Source organism: Betta splendens, chromosome 16 (assembly GCF_900634795.4).
Source record: "Betta splendens chromosome 16, fBetSpl5.4, whole genome shotgun sequence".
NCBI classification, from domain to species: Eukaryota; Metazoa; Chordata; class Actinopteri; order Anabantiformes; family Osphronemidae; genus Betta; species Betta splendens.
The window spans coordinates 1,942,359-1,959,088 of record NC_040896.2 but is presented as its reverse complement, the minus strand read 5'-3'; the positions used below and the strand labels follow the sequence as shown (position 1 = coordinate 1,959,088).

The window sequence follows — 16,730 nt, the reverse complement described above, 5'->3', positions numbered from 1 at the left end:
GGGGGGTGTAAACAACACGAGTACAATGTGTGGAAACCCTCTGGGTAGATCATGTGGACGGAGTCCCGCGGCCAGCAGTTCGATATCAGGGCTACAAATTCACTCTTTGACCATCACATGTCCAGGATGGCACCACTTTGTTAATAAAAACGGCAACCCCCCCTCCTAGCTTCTTCCTGGTCCCCACTCCGCTCTGTCAGAGTGCATGGCGCTGAACCCATCAATATTAACGCTGGAGTCTGGGATATGGTTATGCAGCCTCCATGAAACACATTAAACTACACTTAGCAAAGATTTTCTCTTCTCTTACCAGAACTGTCGTCCTTTTTATTATCCAGTGACCTCATGTTGCCCATGATCGAAAGGAGATGTGGCTTGAATCTTCTCACCTTCTTTTTGCGCAGCGCCTGTCTTTTGGCCTTATTCCCTCCAAGAACTTTTTTGCCTCCTATGCATCCCCTAGTTTTTCTCCTTATTTTTTCAAGAAAGCTTGACATTCCGGACATAGTTGAGTACTTTATGGCCAATCTGAGATCAGCTGATCACGGGTGTAAACAAAGTTTGCGTGGTCTGTTCCTGTGCACAAGCTTTTTGAATGAGGGGATGTATAAATCCAAGCAAAAAGGGGGATAAAAAAGTCTCTCGAACAACATGATCAGAGAGGGTGCACCTTAAGTTACGATTTTACACTACACAACGTAATGTAAAATTGAGGAGCAAAGAAAACAGGAAATCTGATACAATCAAGATGAACAAGATGTTACGGCCAACAAACTACATTAAGAAGCTAGGGGGAAATGAGGAATCTGAATCACCGTAGTACTTCAAATATCACTTAGATGCAATACACACCGTTGATGCTAGCCAATACCCACCTAAACAAACAGCAGAGGGAGACTTTGGAAGATTACACTGGATGTAGTGTGTGGGAGGAGCAAACCACCAGCTGCTGGTAGACAACGCAGTTACCAGAGACTGTAGATATACTAACCTAAGCATTCCCTTGATTGACTACAGGAAATCCTTACACATGGATCATGGAATGCTTGGAACTATACAAGATCAACAGGATCCTAAGACCCTTCATCTAGAACTGAAAAAAAGTGGAAAGTGGAAAACAACCATAGAGGCAAACTTCAAGCCAACTGCTCAAGTCAACATTAAGTTCGGCATATACCAAGGAAATGCCCTGTCCCCACTGCTGTTCTGCATATACCTAAACCCCCTCAGCCAGACCATCAGCAAGACTGGTTATGGGTACAGTCTACGGAATAACGCAACCATCAGCCACCTCCCCTACATGGATGACATCAAGCTGTATGCCATGAGCGAACAAGATATCGACTAACTGATACATACCACCAGGATGTACAGCCAAGACATCGGAAAGTCATTCGGACTGGATAAGTGTGGTCGGATGGTGGCAAGGAGAGACGGTAGTAAGGACAGAGGGAATAGAACTACCAGAAGGCAAGATAGTAATTGTGGAGTATAGCTACAAATACCTCGGATTCCCACAGGCAAAGGGTAACCAAGAGGCCACAACAGGCAGCCACTAAGTACCTCCAAAGGGTAAGGCAAGTCCTGAGAAGTCAGCTGAATGGGAAGAACAACCCGGGCAATGAACACCTACACCCTCCCGCTCATCAGGTACCCCGCTGGCATAATAAGTTGGCCAAAAAAGAGGAAATGGGAGCCACTGACATCCAGACAACGAAGCTCCTTACAATGCATAGAGGGTTCCACTCCAAATCAAACACCCTGAGACTGTAAGCTAAGCTGATGGAAGTAGACCGAGGATTAGTGAGCGTCAAAGCCACTATCCACGATGAAACAACTAAGCTCCATGAATACATCAGGAAAATGGTCCCAACAGATGATGTGCTCAGTGAATACCTCAGGCAGCAGAAACCAGAGGAGAAGGGGAAGGAAGAGAAGGAATCCTCATGGAAGGACAAAGCCCTACACGATAAGTGGCTGATATCGACAAATCCTACCAATGACTGAACAGGCAGGCATAGTGTACAGGAACATCTGTGCGGAGTACAGGCTGGAAGTCCCAAAGCCCAAATGAGGCAGACGACAAAGCTAAGATCCTGTGGGACTTCCAGATACAGACCGACATAGTGGTAATGGCTAACAAACTGTTCCAGCTCTCCCACTATTGAGATCTTCGCTCTTTATTTTTCTTTTTCCTCATTATTTTGCCCCGTTTTTCGGTCGCTTTCATTGTCTCAACGCTTAATCATAGAATCATCGTTTAACTTTCTAAACGTGTGTCGTCTTTAGGAGATGAGGGCTATTACTTTTCACGTTTTCAGCTTTTCAACTTTTAATGTTATTCAACTTTTTCCGTCGTTCTTTTATAATGGTCGTCTATGGGAATAATCGTTAAACTTTTTGTCAACTTCCCTCTTTTAATCAGCGTCTATCATCGTCATACTTTGGCGTCTCCATGGCGACAGCGCAGCTGCAGATTTGACTGACAGGTCAAACTCCTGATGCTCAGTGTACACAGCAGTTCCATGCTTATTACTGATTAGTCAACTACACTATTGGATTGTGTCGTAATTAAGCACAAACATCCTCTAAATCCTTTTAAAATAAAAGCACCAAGCCAAATAATTAGCTTTAATAGCAATATTTCTGCTTTTGGGTGGGTAATTATGACTATTTATAGATACATTAACAGTTTAGTAACTACCCACACATGCTTCCTTCATGTTACGCTATTACCCCCACATATTTCCTCTAAATCCTTTAAAAATAAAAACAACAATACAATTTACTTCAATGGCTTTTAATAAGATTTTCTAAAAATTTCTGGTTCTGAAAAATGACCAATAGTTAATGAGACTATTTTACAGTTCAGTAAATTACCACTCACACTCATGGAGCTTTTATTCTGAAAGGGCTTAATCTAAATCTTTTGCTTTAATAGGGCTATTTTTGCTTTTGAATGATAAATTATGACTATTTAATGACTATTTTATAGTTTAGTAATCACTCACACACAACCTCTAAATTCTTTCAAAATAAAAGCACTGATGTAATTTACTACCTTAAATGGCAAGACTGGTAAATTTAGACTATTTTTTAAACTATTACACAGTTAAGGAATTTTTTAATTTTTGACATCTTTTCAACTTGATCAACTTTAAATCCTTATCATCTTAATCGCCATCTTTTGTCATCGTTTTAATCTTCGTCAATGTTTTCTCGTTTCTCGCAGATCAGCTCTCCCACGTAATTTCTCGAGAAATTACTTTTTCTAGTTTTACTCATTTTCTCGCTAGAGACTTGTCTGTGTTTTCTTTTAAATGTTTTTTAATACCGTAATATCCAACACCGTTTAAACACCACAGCAGCGGCAGAAGGATTCAGCCTCATTCAACAGGTCAAATCGGTCCCTGAAACATACGCCCAACTCTCACACAGGCCGATAAACCTGATTTGTTTGCTCAACAGTCTCTGCACCACAGTCTTTTCTTTTACTAGTTTCCCTCGGTTTTGAACTCATGTTTGCTTATTTTCGCGATGCTAGGTGAATGGTGCAACTGTGCAAACAAACACGAGCAGGTCATCAAACCAATTAGCAGCGCTTCTGATGTGATTGACAGAGGTGAGGAGCCAATCAGTGATACGTGAAAACAGTTTCTAGTATTGTGCTCGTCAATCAAAACGAAATCAAAACATGCCAAACAGCAGTGTCCAAACTATAGTAAATTGGCTCTACGATATCATATACTAAATCATTTCATCTTTTGGAAAGCAATATAGTATATATAGTAATCTATATATGTCTTGGAAAGGACAAATGTCTTTTTTGCAAGCCCCTTAACAGAAAGTAAAGAAGAGGGTTTTGGCTAAATGAAGAATCTGCAGCTCTAATCACAGCAGGTTGGGAACTTCATCAGAGCGCAGTGCATTCTGTGTGTTGTAGGATTTGACCATTTTCAGCCACAACACATTACTGACGCCATTTTCTCTGGACATAGATCATCAATGTTAGATGTCTTCGCACATTTTGGCTAATAAAATATCCAATAGTCATAACATAACTTGATTTTCAGTGGCGAAATATCCATTTAATAAAAACCTACACTGACTGGGACAGACAACCATCAACCCCTACAAAACAGACTATGAGAAATTAGGACAATTACCATTGTCAGGAACAGGAAGACATTCAAAGATGCTCCATGTGCAGGTGTTAGTCAGTCCAACCTGTCCTTTAAGGTAAAAAGCCCCCCCCCCCTTCAAAGAACCACTGTTTATTCATGCTCACCCAAAAATAAAGTGACCTCAAGGTGCTCTTCTAGTGTCATCACCCAACGCTGGCAGCCCAACTTCAACATCATGACGCCATGTGTCATTTTTTTTCCGCTATTATCATATTACAATAAATGAGAAGCAGTAATACTTGATAAACAAGCTGGATTTTGTGGTCACTCTTTAAATGTGACACACAGCTCCTTCAGCCTTCTATAGCTAATGTCAAAAAATGTTTAGTTGAGAAAGCCCTTACAACAGGTATGTAGGCACTGTGCCATGACATGACCACAGCAATACAATCTTAAGCCAGTAAGAGCTTTAGCACTGCAGACATAAGACCATACTTAAAATCTTTTTTTATTAGAACCTTAAACTTTCTGATAAATTATGCTTACGGCTTGCCTACAACTACAAATAGGTTTAAAAATATAGTCTTGGTGGATCAAATGTGGCCTTGACTGATGAAGCCACTTGGACGAATAGTAAAATGTTTCTACCGGAGAAAAAGGCAGATGTCATGACAAGCTCACCTCGAACTCCTTAAAGATTGTCACTGGCTTCTCTGTTTCTTGTGCTAGTGCTACACACAGCTACATGATTTTTTTTATTACCTTAAATGGCAAGATTTTCGTTTCTGACTGGTAAATTTCTACTAGTTATTAAACTATAAGAAAGAAAGAAAGAAAGAAAGAAAGAAAGAAAGAAAGAAAGAAAGAAAGAAAGAAAGAAAGAAAGAAAGAAAGAAAGAAAGAAAGAAAGAAAGAAAGCAAGAAAGAAAACAACTAAAGACAGAACGAAGAAAGAAAGACAGAAAGAGAAGAAAGAAAGACTCCCATCATGATCCTCCAAGACTCCCCCTCCCCAAAGAAAGAGAACCCCACTCCCTCCCTCCCTCCCTCACTCCCTCCCTCCCTCCCCCCTCCCTCCCTCCCTCCCTCCCTCCCTCCCTCCCTCCCTCCCTCCCTCCCTCCCTCCCTCCCTCCCTCCCTCCCTCCCTCTCCCTCCCTCCCTCCCTCCTCCCTCCCTCCCCCCCTCCCTCCATCCCTCCCTCCCTCCCTCCTCCCTCCCTCCCTCCTCCACCCTCCCTCCAGAAAGAAAGAAAGAAAGAAAGAAAGAAAGCCCTTAATAGTCCCACAGTGGGGAAATTCATTCTCTGCATTTGACCTATCCCCCTTGGGGGAGATAAAATACTTTCAAATACTTTCTTCAAATCAAAAAGATAGTCAGCTTATTTATGATTGTCAACAATGAACCTTGGTCAACTTTTTAATCTTTGACATCTTTTAACCTTGGTCAATTTTTGAATCATTATCATCTCTTTAATTTTGTCATAGTATGACCTTGGTCATCTTTTTAATGATCATCTTTTTAATCGCCATCTTTTGTCATCGTTTTAATCTTTGTCAACGTTTTTTCGTTTTCATCGTTTTCATCGTTTTGCCGTAGTCAACTTTTGGACGTTGTCAACTTTTTGACGTCAGCGGCTTAATCAGCGTTTGGCATCGTTGCGGCAGCAGATCAGCTCTCCCACGTAATTTCTCGAGAAATTACTTTTTCTAGTTTTCTTCTCACTCCTATTCCTTTCTGACAGCAGTGCATACTTGCCAGGTTTCCACTAACACTGAATTGCTGTTATCACTGCACGCTGCAGCATTTTGCTTTGCATGAGCCAGCATGGCAAGGTAGTTCCCTATGGGCAAGCCTATGGGCAAGCCTATGGGCAAGGCCTGCCCATAGGGAACTACCTACAGTAGGAACTCTATGCTTAGGTCTGCTGAAGCCTCAAGGCAGAGTTCATCCCAGACAGATCCTCAGTCTATCACATATAGACAACCAACTCACTCTTGCAAACACACCTACAAGCAACATAGGTACATACTTAAAACAGTAAACATTAATAAAGTTAATATATTAATAGTTTTGAACAGATGCAAAAAAGTCAAAACCAGCAACGCCAAGTTTAAAAACAAGAAAAAACAAGTTGTCAAGTAAGCCTGACATTTTGGTTGAAAGTTAGCTTGAATGTAATGGAAACACCAGCATTGTTGGTCCTTTACATTACAGTGGGCAAGTGTCAGGTGCTTAGAGGGTTGTAGAGAGCGGAACACTCTTGAATTATAGAAAAAAGTGTGTAAAAAGCTCTTTAGACAAACACCCAAAGCCCATAACAGGAAGTGCTCGTGGCTGGAACAGGGATAAACTCCTTCATTCAAAGTTTGGGGAATATTTAACAGTGGTTTTCACAACAATAAATCAAGTCAACACTAGGATGGACTGAGAAAAGACTAAGTAGAAAGACCAGATATGCACACTCAGCATGCAGCAGAAGACTTTATGCTGCATTTATCTGCTTAGTTATCATTGTCCAGTAACCAATAAAAATGTTTTGTCTGCCTTTTGTTGATAAACAGTTGTGAATGGTTTCACAGTTCCACACTGCTTATTTTGGTGCAAGTGGAAGTTACAGAGCTGTAGTAAAATATGGAGACCACTGAAATCTGAGGGTTACATCCACACTACACACACCCCTAGTGGCTTAAACTAAGCACCTGTCTAGTAGCACTTACACGTTTATCAATGAAGAATTAACTTCACATCGATAATATAAGACTGTAGAACTGCAGCTGGACTGTGTGAGGAAGCCTGTAAGCATGAAAATAAGAATTAATATCGTCTTTAACAGTACAGTCTTGGACATAAAGTAATGAATAAAAGCTAGACGCAGCTGTGGACAGTATTCTGTGTGCCAAGAGAAGTGGTCAACCTAACATCTGGTGGGTGGGCATTGAGCAAACCTTAAGCAAATTGTCAACGATTTCAAAACCACATCTTCGGTACATAATCTAGGAACTGAGCCAAAATAATTGACATTGGACGTGAAACGACCACCCTTCTAGCTGTGCGTGAGGGCTGTTGGCTTGATAGAGCCGATCCTCGCTTAGAATAGTGTCTGTGCAGCGTAGGGGCTTGGCAGATGCGGTAACATTAGCTAAACTAGCCGCTAGCATTAGCCGGTGTAGCAGATAAACGCTGCAGGTCTGCAGAGGACGGTCAGGTGCCGGCTGGCTACGGTCTCTCTGTGTGCTCTCACCACCTACGAGTCGTGTCTTACACTACGGATTTCCAGAAGATAAAAACGCCTCCATAGTCATTCATCGTTCCCCATTTTAAGCTGTCTGCATCCTTTTCCAATGTGCTGCTGTCGTGCACATATCAGTAGCAAGTCTGCACATCACTGCTACTGAAACACAACAATCGTCAATCAAATCAAAACAGTCATTCACTTGACAAAACGAGCAAAGCAAGATTAGAGCTACAGCGGTGGTTGCGCCGGGCTCTGATGACAGCGCGTGCTACTGAACCGGTTAATATTAATCAGTCATCACCGTAAACTCCATCCCCACTACCATAAATAAAGACTACAAATACAGAATCAATTATCAACATGGTCCTTCGTCCAACGCCGACGTTTACCCGTCAAACTAGCATCTTTCCCCACTAAGCATCTGAGGAGTGGGGGCACAAGGCCGGGTAACAGACGCAAAAATCGAGACGGGGTAACGTTATACCGGCAAGCACTTATCACTGATTTTCTGTCAAGCTCCAACACACACACACACACACACACACACACACATACATACATACAATGAACCAGTCCGCAACTCGCAAGTTAAAAGACCAGCCAGCCAGCTATTTCTTACCTCAGGCGGTGTGTCGAACCAAGTTCCGCGTAGCAGCCATGTTCGGAACCCAAATCTCCCTCTGTCCACACGAACCGAGCCCCCTCCCCCGGGTCAGGCGTTCTTCTTCTCGGGCAGAACTCAGAGTTCTATGTTGTTTAATATTTTTGTAATAAAATTCCGTCAACAATTGTTTCCAGTGAATTCGCAATCTTCTTCGTTGCTCAACGAGGGTTGTTGTGGACTGATCGCCGGCGAAGCACAGCTAGCTGTGCCTGAGGGGAGGTGGGCAGCCCGCCGCCTCGACCATGAAACATAAACTCTTTTTACCAAGCAAACGCCAAATGCTTCGAGACTTAACATAAAATATCAAAACAAACCGCAAACACCTTGTAGGCTTTTGTGTCCAGGTTGCCAATCACATTTTTAATTATAGGCAAGAAGCTAACATTAGCAAGGCAGCTATCAACTAGAATGCTAGCTGTCTAACAAAACACTGTCACGGGAATTTGAATTGCCGGCTGCTTGGCGGGTAACGACCAGCCGACGAACAATGAAAGCAAACACAATGGAGGTAGAAGGCATACGGCATACATCTTCGTAGGCACCGCTACATTTGTCTATGCTCGACAGCCCCTCCGTAATATCGGTCAAAGGAGAGGGGCTGCATTGAGAGCGCACTCCCGACACCAGGCGAGTACGGCCCAGCGCGTTCCAGAGAATTTTCCCACAAAATGGCTGCCAAAACAAATTTATCTCGGACACTCGTACAAGACGAAAGTTGTTCAAACGAGCAAGTAGCAGCTCAAGCGTTTTCCAATTCCAATTAAGCAACATATGAGGAGAAAAGCGAAGAGATTCGTGTGTACGCTTCCTCTGAAATGAGAGTGAAAGACATTTTGCTTGGAAAGTGGCCCTTGATCAACCCAGTTTTCTCTCACCCGCAGAGCACGAGCCCCGGACACCCAGGTCGAACGGCAGCAGCTCAGGTGAGCATCAGTTCCAGGCCCGATTACAGTTTCACAACTGTAAACAGTTCACAGGGCTACTGTCGTTTGTCTTTTTTTGATCAGACATTATAGCAATCAAAAATGAAAAGCATTTTATTAAACCAAAGTTGCCAGTATGCTTCATATATATAGAGGGTTAGCACAAAAAGGTACACAAGTATCATTAAGATCGGAACAAACACTTTAGGCACTACAACAACTAAGTATCCCCTCTGACAACCTACTGTAAAATGGTTTTCTGGACACTTTGTTGTATAAATTCCTGGAACATAATCTGTTTTCTGAGCAAAGATTTAAACAGCCCCAACCATGTCTTTTAGGAAAGTATCAGTTTCTGTGCAAATGTTTAAGGCAGAGCAGAAAGTATCTTGTTCATTGGGCAACAGCTGGTAAACTTAGAGCTGGGGACTCACTTGAAGTCATCATATTTAACACAATAACTGTCATTTTCTTTATGACATCCCTGCCTTTCCTTCTGCATAAGTGTAGCCTGCCTGAGACATTTACAGTGGCTTTAATGGCTACCTCAACGTCAGGTAATAAACTAAATTAGTTTCATTTTATACATGTCCCCCTCTTCAAACAGGCAGCCTCTATAGGTGGTGGTTGGGGTAGGGGACAGTCCCTATGTCATCTTCCAAATCATTTCTTCTGTTTGGGTGGAGGCCTGAGGAGAAAGAAAAGGCATTTTACACCGATCATATCATGTTTACATTATAAGTATTGTCGTTACAAATCACCAGGCCCTTTAAATCTCTAAACAAGAGCGAGAGACATTACCACTTAAGCGGTTGTTGCAGGGTTCAGTTTTAATTGTGAAGAAACTTTATTTCTAGCTCATTTGACGTGTTACACAAATTGGGTGTGATATGTAACAAATTCTAGGTGAAGTGATAAAAAGTTGTGAAGAAAAAAGCCAACACTATATTTAGGTTTATTATTGATTTTATAGTCTACATGCTCATTTGACTTTAAAAAGACAACTTTTGACTATGTAAGGCCAGCAGATGGAGTTGTTTGACCCGTTAATGCAGGTGCATGAAGCTACCATGTTTTACTCCAGCTGCACTGTACATCTAACCAATAAAATCACTCAGCTAAAGTGATATACAGACCCTATTTCTATTAACACAAAAAGGACATTTATATCTTCTGGTCTTCTCTTAAAATCTGTTCTCAGAATGGGTCTAGATGGCCCATCGGATACAACTGATTTGGAGCTTCTGCCTTTCATGTGTGGTCCATGTGATCAGGACCAGCCTGCTCACATTACCCACCATCATGAGCCTCCATCATCTACTGCGCATCATAACTCGTCAGTTATTCATCATAAAACTACAATAAATTGAAGCTGCAAGACTTAGTAAGTGCCTGATGACTTGACTTTGCCTAGTCTATCTCTGCTTAATTACTAAAAGGTGCACCCTGCATGATCATGTGACCTCTGCTCAACATGCCGGAACCACAGATTGTGTTATCATGTGACCTTGTTACTCCAACTAATAAATGTCAAATAACTTAACGGGTATAGTATAATCTTTTGACCAACCTCTTTTTACTTTTAACTGACTTAAGAAGTTCCATTTGATGATGGCGGTGAGATTTGGGTGGGAACTCCATCACTATTATCCACAAGCACTGATTATCTTAAAAACTATGTTAATATTACAGCCTACACAATAGAGACACCCAAAAGAACCAGTGTGTTCACAGTCATTCCACATGTTGCATTGCCATTGGAGAGATGACATTAGAGGATCATATGAAATGGCTGTACCTGTAGATGCCCACCACCACAGCATGGTCTCTTTCGTAGGGTTCAAGGGTGAGCTGCTCCTGTGGTTTCATGTTCTCAGAACTCATCTTTTTCACTTCAGAGGCAAACACTGCTTCAGGAGCTGCTGTTGAGTCTATGCAGTTAGCCTAGACAGACAGACAGACAGACAGACACGTCAGTCCACAGCTGATAACCTTTAGTTATTTGTTACCAAGATGGTGCCTATTCTTTCCACTAACTTTACTTGCTTGTGATTGTATTTCTGTAATGTGTGAGCGAGCTTCCATTGAATCGTATTGTGTTTCTCACAACAGTACACAGAATAGACACTGGTGTACATGAGAGACTCCAATACCTTAATTGAGATAACAAAATGTCCCCCATTCTTCAGAAAGTTGTGAGCATTCAAAGCTACAATTCGTGTTTGATCAGGTTGGGCAACATCAGCAAAAATGACATCCACCATGCCTGGAGAGACAAAGCGTTACGGTCAACACAGCATCCACAACATTGGTTCCACAGTTCAGAAGTAGATTCAGGAAACATAATCCAGGACAACCTACCAACCAGCATGCGATATTTGTGGGGGTGGCGAGCATCTTCAATGATAGGAATGATGTTTGTACGTTTCTTAGCCACGTTGAGGAGGTCACGGCCTGAGCGATGAGAGAACTCCACAGCGTAGACCAAGCCCTCCTGTTATAGTCAATATAAAGCAAACCTATAATTCTTCACCAAGACAACTAAATGAACACAAAATGCAGCTTATTGCGTGGGCTTAAACTGTGCCTATGACCACATAGATCCACTCAATGCATTTATACTCACTGGTCCTACAATGTCAGAAACATGTGACACTGTGGTGCCAGAGGCAGCTCCCAGGTACATAACCTTGGCACCAGGCTTGATGTGAATCTGGTCTACTCCTCCCAAGATGGCTGCTGCCAGCTTAGAACGGAATGGGTTCCAGGCTCTGTATTCAATCTTTGTCTCTCCTTCCTAACAAAGCAAGTGTCACAGCATGACTCAAGAACACAGAAAGCAGTAATGTCTGCTGTGGCTTTAGGTCTCACCTCGACACTGATCCTCTTTTCTCCATACACAGACTCTCCCACTACCATGTTCTTTGTTACCAGAGCATCCTCCTTCCCTCTGCAAATGAACACACCTGCACAGACAGATGTCCACAGAATCCAGTTGTTAGTAGCTTTAGACTGAAACAAGGCCTCATGACAACTTACTTAGGAACAGTGTAAAAGATGACAGAAAAATCAGAGGGAAGACGACGGCACACAACGACCCCTTCCCAAACAACCCAGAAGAGTGATACAAACCTTCATGTCTGTGGGGTTCAACCAAGACTTTTCTCCCTCCTCCAAAGCCTCCCCTCCCCCCTCTGCCTCGTGGGGTACCTCTGCCTCGTGGTGTACCTCTGCCACCCCCTCTGCCTCGAAATCCACCACTGTCCGGTGACTTGAAGCCTCCACCTGTAAAATCTCACTTAAATTATTCTTCTGAACAACTACCTAAAACAAAAGCCTTAATGTTATTAGTAGGGTTTTATATACAGCTCAATCAGTATTCAAGCGTATGTGCCCTTCACAAAATAGGGGAAATTTCCAATGTTATTTAAGAAACTCCATCAACATGTTGCAAGCTGCATAAGATAACATCTTTCACCTCTGCCTCCTCTGAAGCCTCCGCGTCCACCGAATCCTCCTCTGCCTCCACCTCGTCCGCCTCGGTCCCCACGTGGACTAAAGCCTGAAAGGCAACAGACATGATTGTTCAGCTGGATTCACAGACATCAAGTAGTTAAAAATTTAGTTATAAAAAAACTGGCAGATTGACACACTTTAGGGCAATACACAGATTTAAAAAAAAAAACAAAAACTTAAAATCGCGTTTACAGTTGGTAGTACACGAGCTAGATGAAAGTAGTAATGCTAACACATCTACACACTCATGTCAATACTAGCCAAAGGTTTATTATACATGTCACTGCAGGGATGTAGATCAGCCCTTACAGAGAGGAGCAACTGTACAGACTGATGGCCACCGGTGGCCTTCTGGCACTACTTCCTCCTCTCACTACAGGTGTCAGTTGCTCCATTTTCTTATCCAGTGACCTCACGTTGCCCACAACCAGCGAAGGGAGACACTGCGCCTTTCTTCAGTCTTCGTTCCCTCCACAAACGGTTTTACCTCCTCTGCAGCCCCTTATTTCTTCAGGCGAGCTAGACGTTTCTGGCGGAGTCAAGTATTTGGCGTCCGATCTTAGTGAGATCAGCTGATCACGCGGACCGGTATTACGGATGAGCGGCGAACTTAAAAGGCAATTTGGCCCACTTCAGGGCGTGACACAGGAATTAACGATCGTCTAACCGTGGGGCGCGCTCACACATATTGATGCGGTTTCGTAGCTTTAAACTGATGTAGACTTTTCCGTAGTAGTCGTCACTGAACTAATAACTGAACAACCCTTAGTCCGATGACTTCAGACGGAGTTAGTTTACGCACAGTCCAACCGTGACTAGCATTAGCAGAAGCTAACTATAGCGAAGCTCATCTATTTCCAGCACCAATTCAGATTGGTTAGGATTTCCCCAAAAACGCAGATAAAGACTCACATTCGTTGATGTAACACACTTTATTCTTTCCGTCGTAGAAATCCTGCCTAACGCGAGTCTATTCGTAGAAGCTCAACACGTGTTCAGCGACGTGTTTGCTGCGTTTACCACGTCTGAGATTAGTTCACCAAACGGTAAGGCTTGGCTATAGCTACGTTATAGCTAATGAGAAATACTTTCTCACATGTAAACAGCACATTATCCCGCTGTGAACATTCACTGACCATTTAACTGTTGGCATGGCGAATTAGGCCGGGCAAAAGTGATCGCGTTTGATTGCAAATGAAAAACCATTCTATTAAGTCCTTTTTAAATGAACGAGAGAGACACTATATATAGATATATACTGTACCTGGTCTCATATTAACTGTTGTAAGGTCTTAAGCCGAAATTTCCACTGAGATGATCGTTTCTCTCGTCTGCTGCTGACGCTCGCCGAGACCACATGTGCGACCGCTGCGTCTTCTTCCTTGTTTTTATTGGCGGAGGGCGAACAGACAGCGGCACATTACCGCCACCACCTGGCGAACAGTGGACCAGGACACCGGTCCAACCTCCCCGTCAATCTGCGGCATATGTGACAAAGGTCCACCTGGGGTCCTCGAGTGCCGCTGCCCTGCTGGTTTTTCCAACCTCCCTGCCCCAGCTACTACTAATTAAATTGACCAGTTGTGTTCAGTCAATCAACGGGTGGAAAAGCGAACAGACACCAGATAAAGGTGATCAGCACAGAGGGTTGGAAAGTTAGCATGGACATTGACCCTCAAACACAGCTTGAGCTCAACACGCTCAAGACTATGGAGATGAAAGTGGACTAATTTTCCTTCAAAGAACTAGGGCTACCAGAGCCACTAGACACAGAGCAAGCTTCTCCCCCCAAGCTGTGTCTGAACTGAACTCACCATCACATAGGGAAAGGACTAAATGCAACATTTGTGCTGCAATTTTGAATTTATTTGATTCTATTTTTATTCCTTTCATGCAAATAATTTATGTATATACCTCTAATTAATATGTAAATATTTAATGTTTAATTTTTATGAGAGTATTAAAAGATGCAGTCAAACCGAATGCAATTTCATGATTATCTTGTGCAAAAATGCCAAATAAAAATGATTCTGATTCGGATTCGGATTTACATACACTTTTCTCCCATACTGCAGTGTTATCATTATCAGCCAACTAGCAGATGATATGACACTGTTTTTAAAGATGAGCATGCATCAAGTCCCAGCAGTTATTGAAAAAATAAAACACTTCTCCAAAGCTTTAGGGTTAAACTTAAATTTAAAGAAATATGAACTCCTGGCTATCCATGACACACCACTGAAACAAATCAACCACATCCCTGTTAAATCAGAAATCTAATAACTGTGTATTTACATAAACAAAGACCAAATAATAAGCCAATCAATAAATGTGGGAAAGAAACTTGATGAATGCAAGACGAAGTTAAACTTATGGCTTCATAGATATGAAGAGATATATATCGCTCCTAGGCCGGATTTACTTGACAAAAATGGAATGTTTATCGAGATATATTTACCCATCTTACTCTAACGCCATCCCAACTAAAGTCATAAAATCCATCAACCAAATGAGAAACAGGCCTCATTACATGAAAGAACTATATGGTCAAAGAAATTAAAGATGGTGGTCTCAGAGTTATTGATTTTCACTGCCTTAATGGAACCCTGAAAGTAAACTGGCTAAAAGGTCCGTGCATGAAGTGCAATTCATTGTTCATGTGTACAATGAAAATTGAATAACGACTTTTTATGCAGTGTTTCGTTTCTGTAAGTCAATAAAAAACATTTGCGATATACTGATTTACTCATTCTTCTTTTCTCCACTTTCAAAACGAAATAAGAAAAAGGGAAACCGGGGGCGGGGCCAGTCGCCGGACTTTCACAATAAAACGCCCAAGAGCATTTGAAGCGCAACATCGGCAAATATTTCTAACTCTTGAAGGATCGCGGTCGTGTTTTGACACAGAATGAGACCCACCTTGTTAACATTAATCAACGTAACAATTATTTATTTAAAGCATTTATTTAACCAAGCTATTTAACCAAGTGCTGACAACAACTGTCGATTACGTTACGACTCATGGCGTTTGCTAAAGGAATGACAGGTCAGTCAGCTCGCCACCGTCGGGTCACTTACAGAACCACCTGTCATCAAAGCTAAGCTTTCTGTGCATCCTACTTCATTAGACTGCAGCGACATCACGACCTTGTCGACACCTGATGAGGAAGAATTTAGCGCATGTGTTCCGGTGATTTTCAGTTTATGGTGAGACTGAAATCGCGTCCTCCTGCTTGGCCGGTTGATGCTCTTATGCCCAGGAAGACGCTCTAATGTTGTGCCGATCTTTGCAAGTATTCTAAACAGTGATTTATTACAGTTTATTGTGGCTGTTTAGATATGCTCCATCATTGTACTTCCTGTCTCAGAGCCTGCTTTACCTGCGGGAGAATAACAGCCACTCAACCTGCCTCACAATAACTGAACTCATTGTGAGCCATGACTGCCCTAATGTGCATCGCGTCATGTTTGTGAGGCAGATTCTGAGGCAAAGTGTGTGTGATCAGATGATCTGTCACGCAACATCCAGGTGTTACTGTATTTACAGAGCAGATGAGTGCCTCCAGAGGATCTTTTTATTTTGCACCACCTACCTTCGGTATTGGTTTAGTAGTCATCATACCTGAGAGACTGGTTCTACATCAACTGCGCTGCATGGTGAGGTAAGCAATGGTTCTGCCTACCAGCCTGGCATCAGAGTAGAGGACACCATCATCTTCCTGCTCCATCGTTCCCTGGCCCACTTTGAGAAGCCCAACGGCACTGTGAGGATTCTGTTCTTTGACTTCTCCAGTGCCTTTAATACCATATAGCCGGCTCTTTTAATGGACAAATTGGAGTCAGCTGGTGTGGACAATTACCTACTTACCTAGACTGGACTAACAACACAGACGCACTATACAGGAAGGGTCAGAGCAGACTCTACCTACTAAGAAGGCTGAGGTCGTTTGGAGTGAAGGGGACACTCCTGAGGACTTTCTATGACTCTGTGGTGCCATCAGCCGTCCTGTACAGTGTGGTCTGCTGGAGCAGCAGCATCACAGAGAGGGGAGGAAGAAGCTGGATAAGGTCATTAAGAAGTCCAGCTCTGTCCTGGGCTGCACTCTGGAGTCAGTGAGAGAGGTGGGAAACAGAAGAGTTCTGGCAAAATTCACATCCATGCTGGACCACGAGTCCCACCCACTGCAGGACACACTGTCTGCCCTGGAGAGCAGATTTAGTGACAGACTGATCCACCTTCGCTGTGGGAAGGAGAGATTCTGCAGGT

At 42.7% G+C, this 16,730-nt stretch overlaps 2 protein-coding genes and 1 long non-coding RNA gene across 3 annotated transcripts in view; 1 reads left to right on the top strand and 2 right to left on the bottom strand.

Annotated features, from left to right (window-relative positions):
• dyrk1b (dual-specificity tyrosine-(Y)-phosphorylation regulated kinase 1B) overlaps positions 1-8,385 on the bottom strand; it is a 63,848-nt gene extending 55,463 nt beyond the window's left edge. Inside the window, exon 1 of the mRNA XM_029128134.3 lies at positions 7,980-8,385. The gene's annotated coding sequence lies outside the window, so the exon portion shown is untranslated. The remainder of the gene's footprint in view (positions 1-7,979) is intronic.
• A 421-nt stretch (positions 8,386-8,806) lies between these two features.
• On the top strand, positions 8,807-10,331 carry LOC129603169 (uncharacterized). Its single transcript, XR_008692856.1, has 2 exons — positions 8,807-8,947; positions 10,149-10,331. It is a non-coding gene; the product is annotated as an uncharacterized LOC129603169 (long non-coding RNA).
• On the bottom strand, positions 9,046-13,932 carry LOC114842529 (rRNA 2'-O-methyltransferase fibrillarin-like). The gene is made up of 9 exons (XM_029128135.3): positions 13,728-13,932; positions 12,426-12,509; positions 12,080-12,232; positions 11,819-11,913; positions 11,574-11,744; positions 11,309-11,441; positions 11,101-11,213; positions 10,746-10,891; positions 9,046-9,635 (listed from the first exon to the last, which is right to left on the bottom strand). The coding sequence occupies exons 1-9, from the start codon at positions 13,735-13,737 to the stop codon at positions 9,611-9,613; spliced, it is 930 nt and encodes a 309-aa protein (XP_028983968.1). The 5' UTR covers positions 13,738-13,932; the 3' UTR covers positions 9,046-9,610.
• Positions 13,933-16,730: the final 2,798 nt, after the last annotated feature.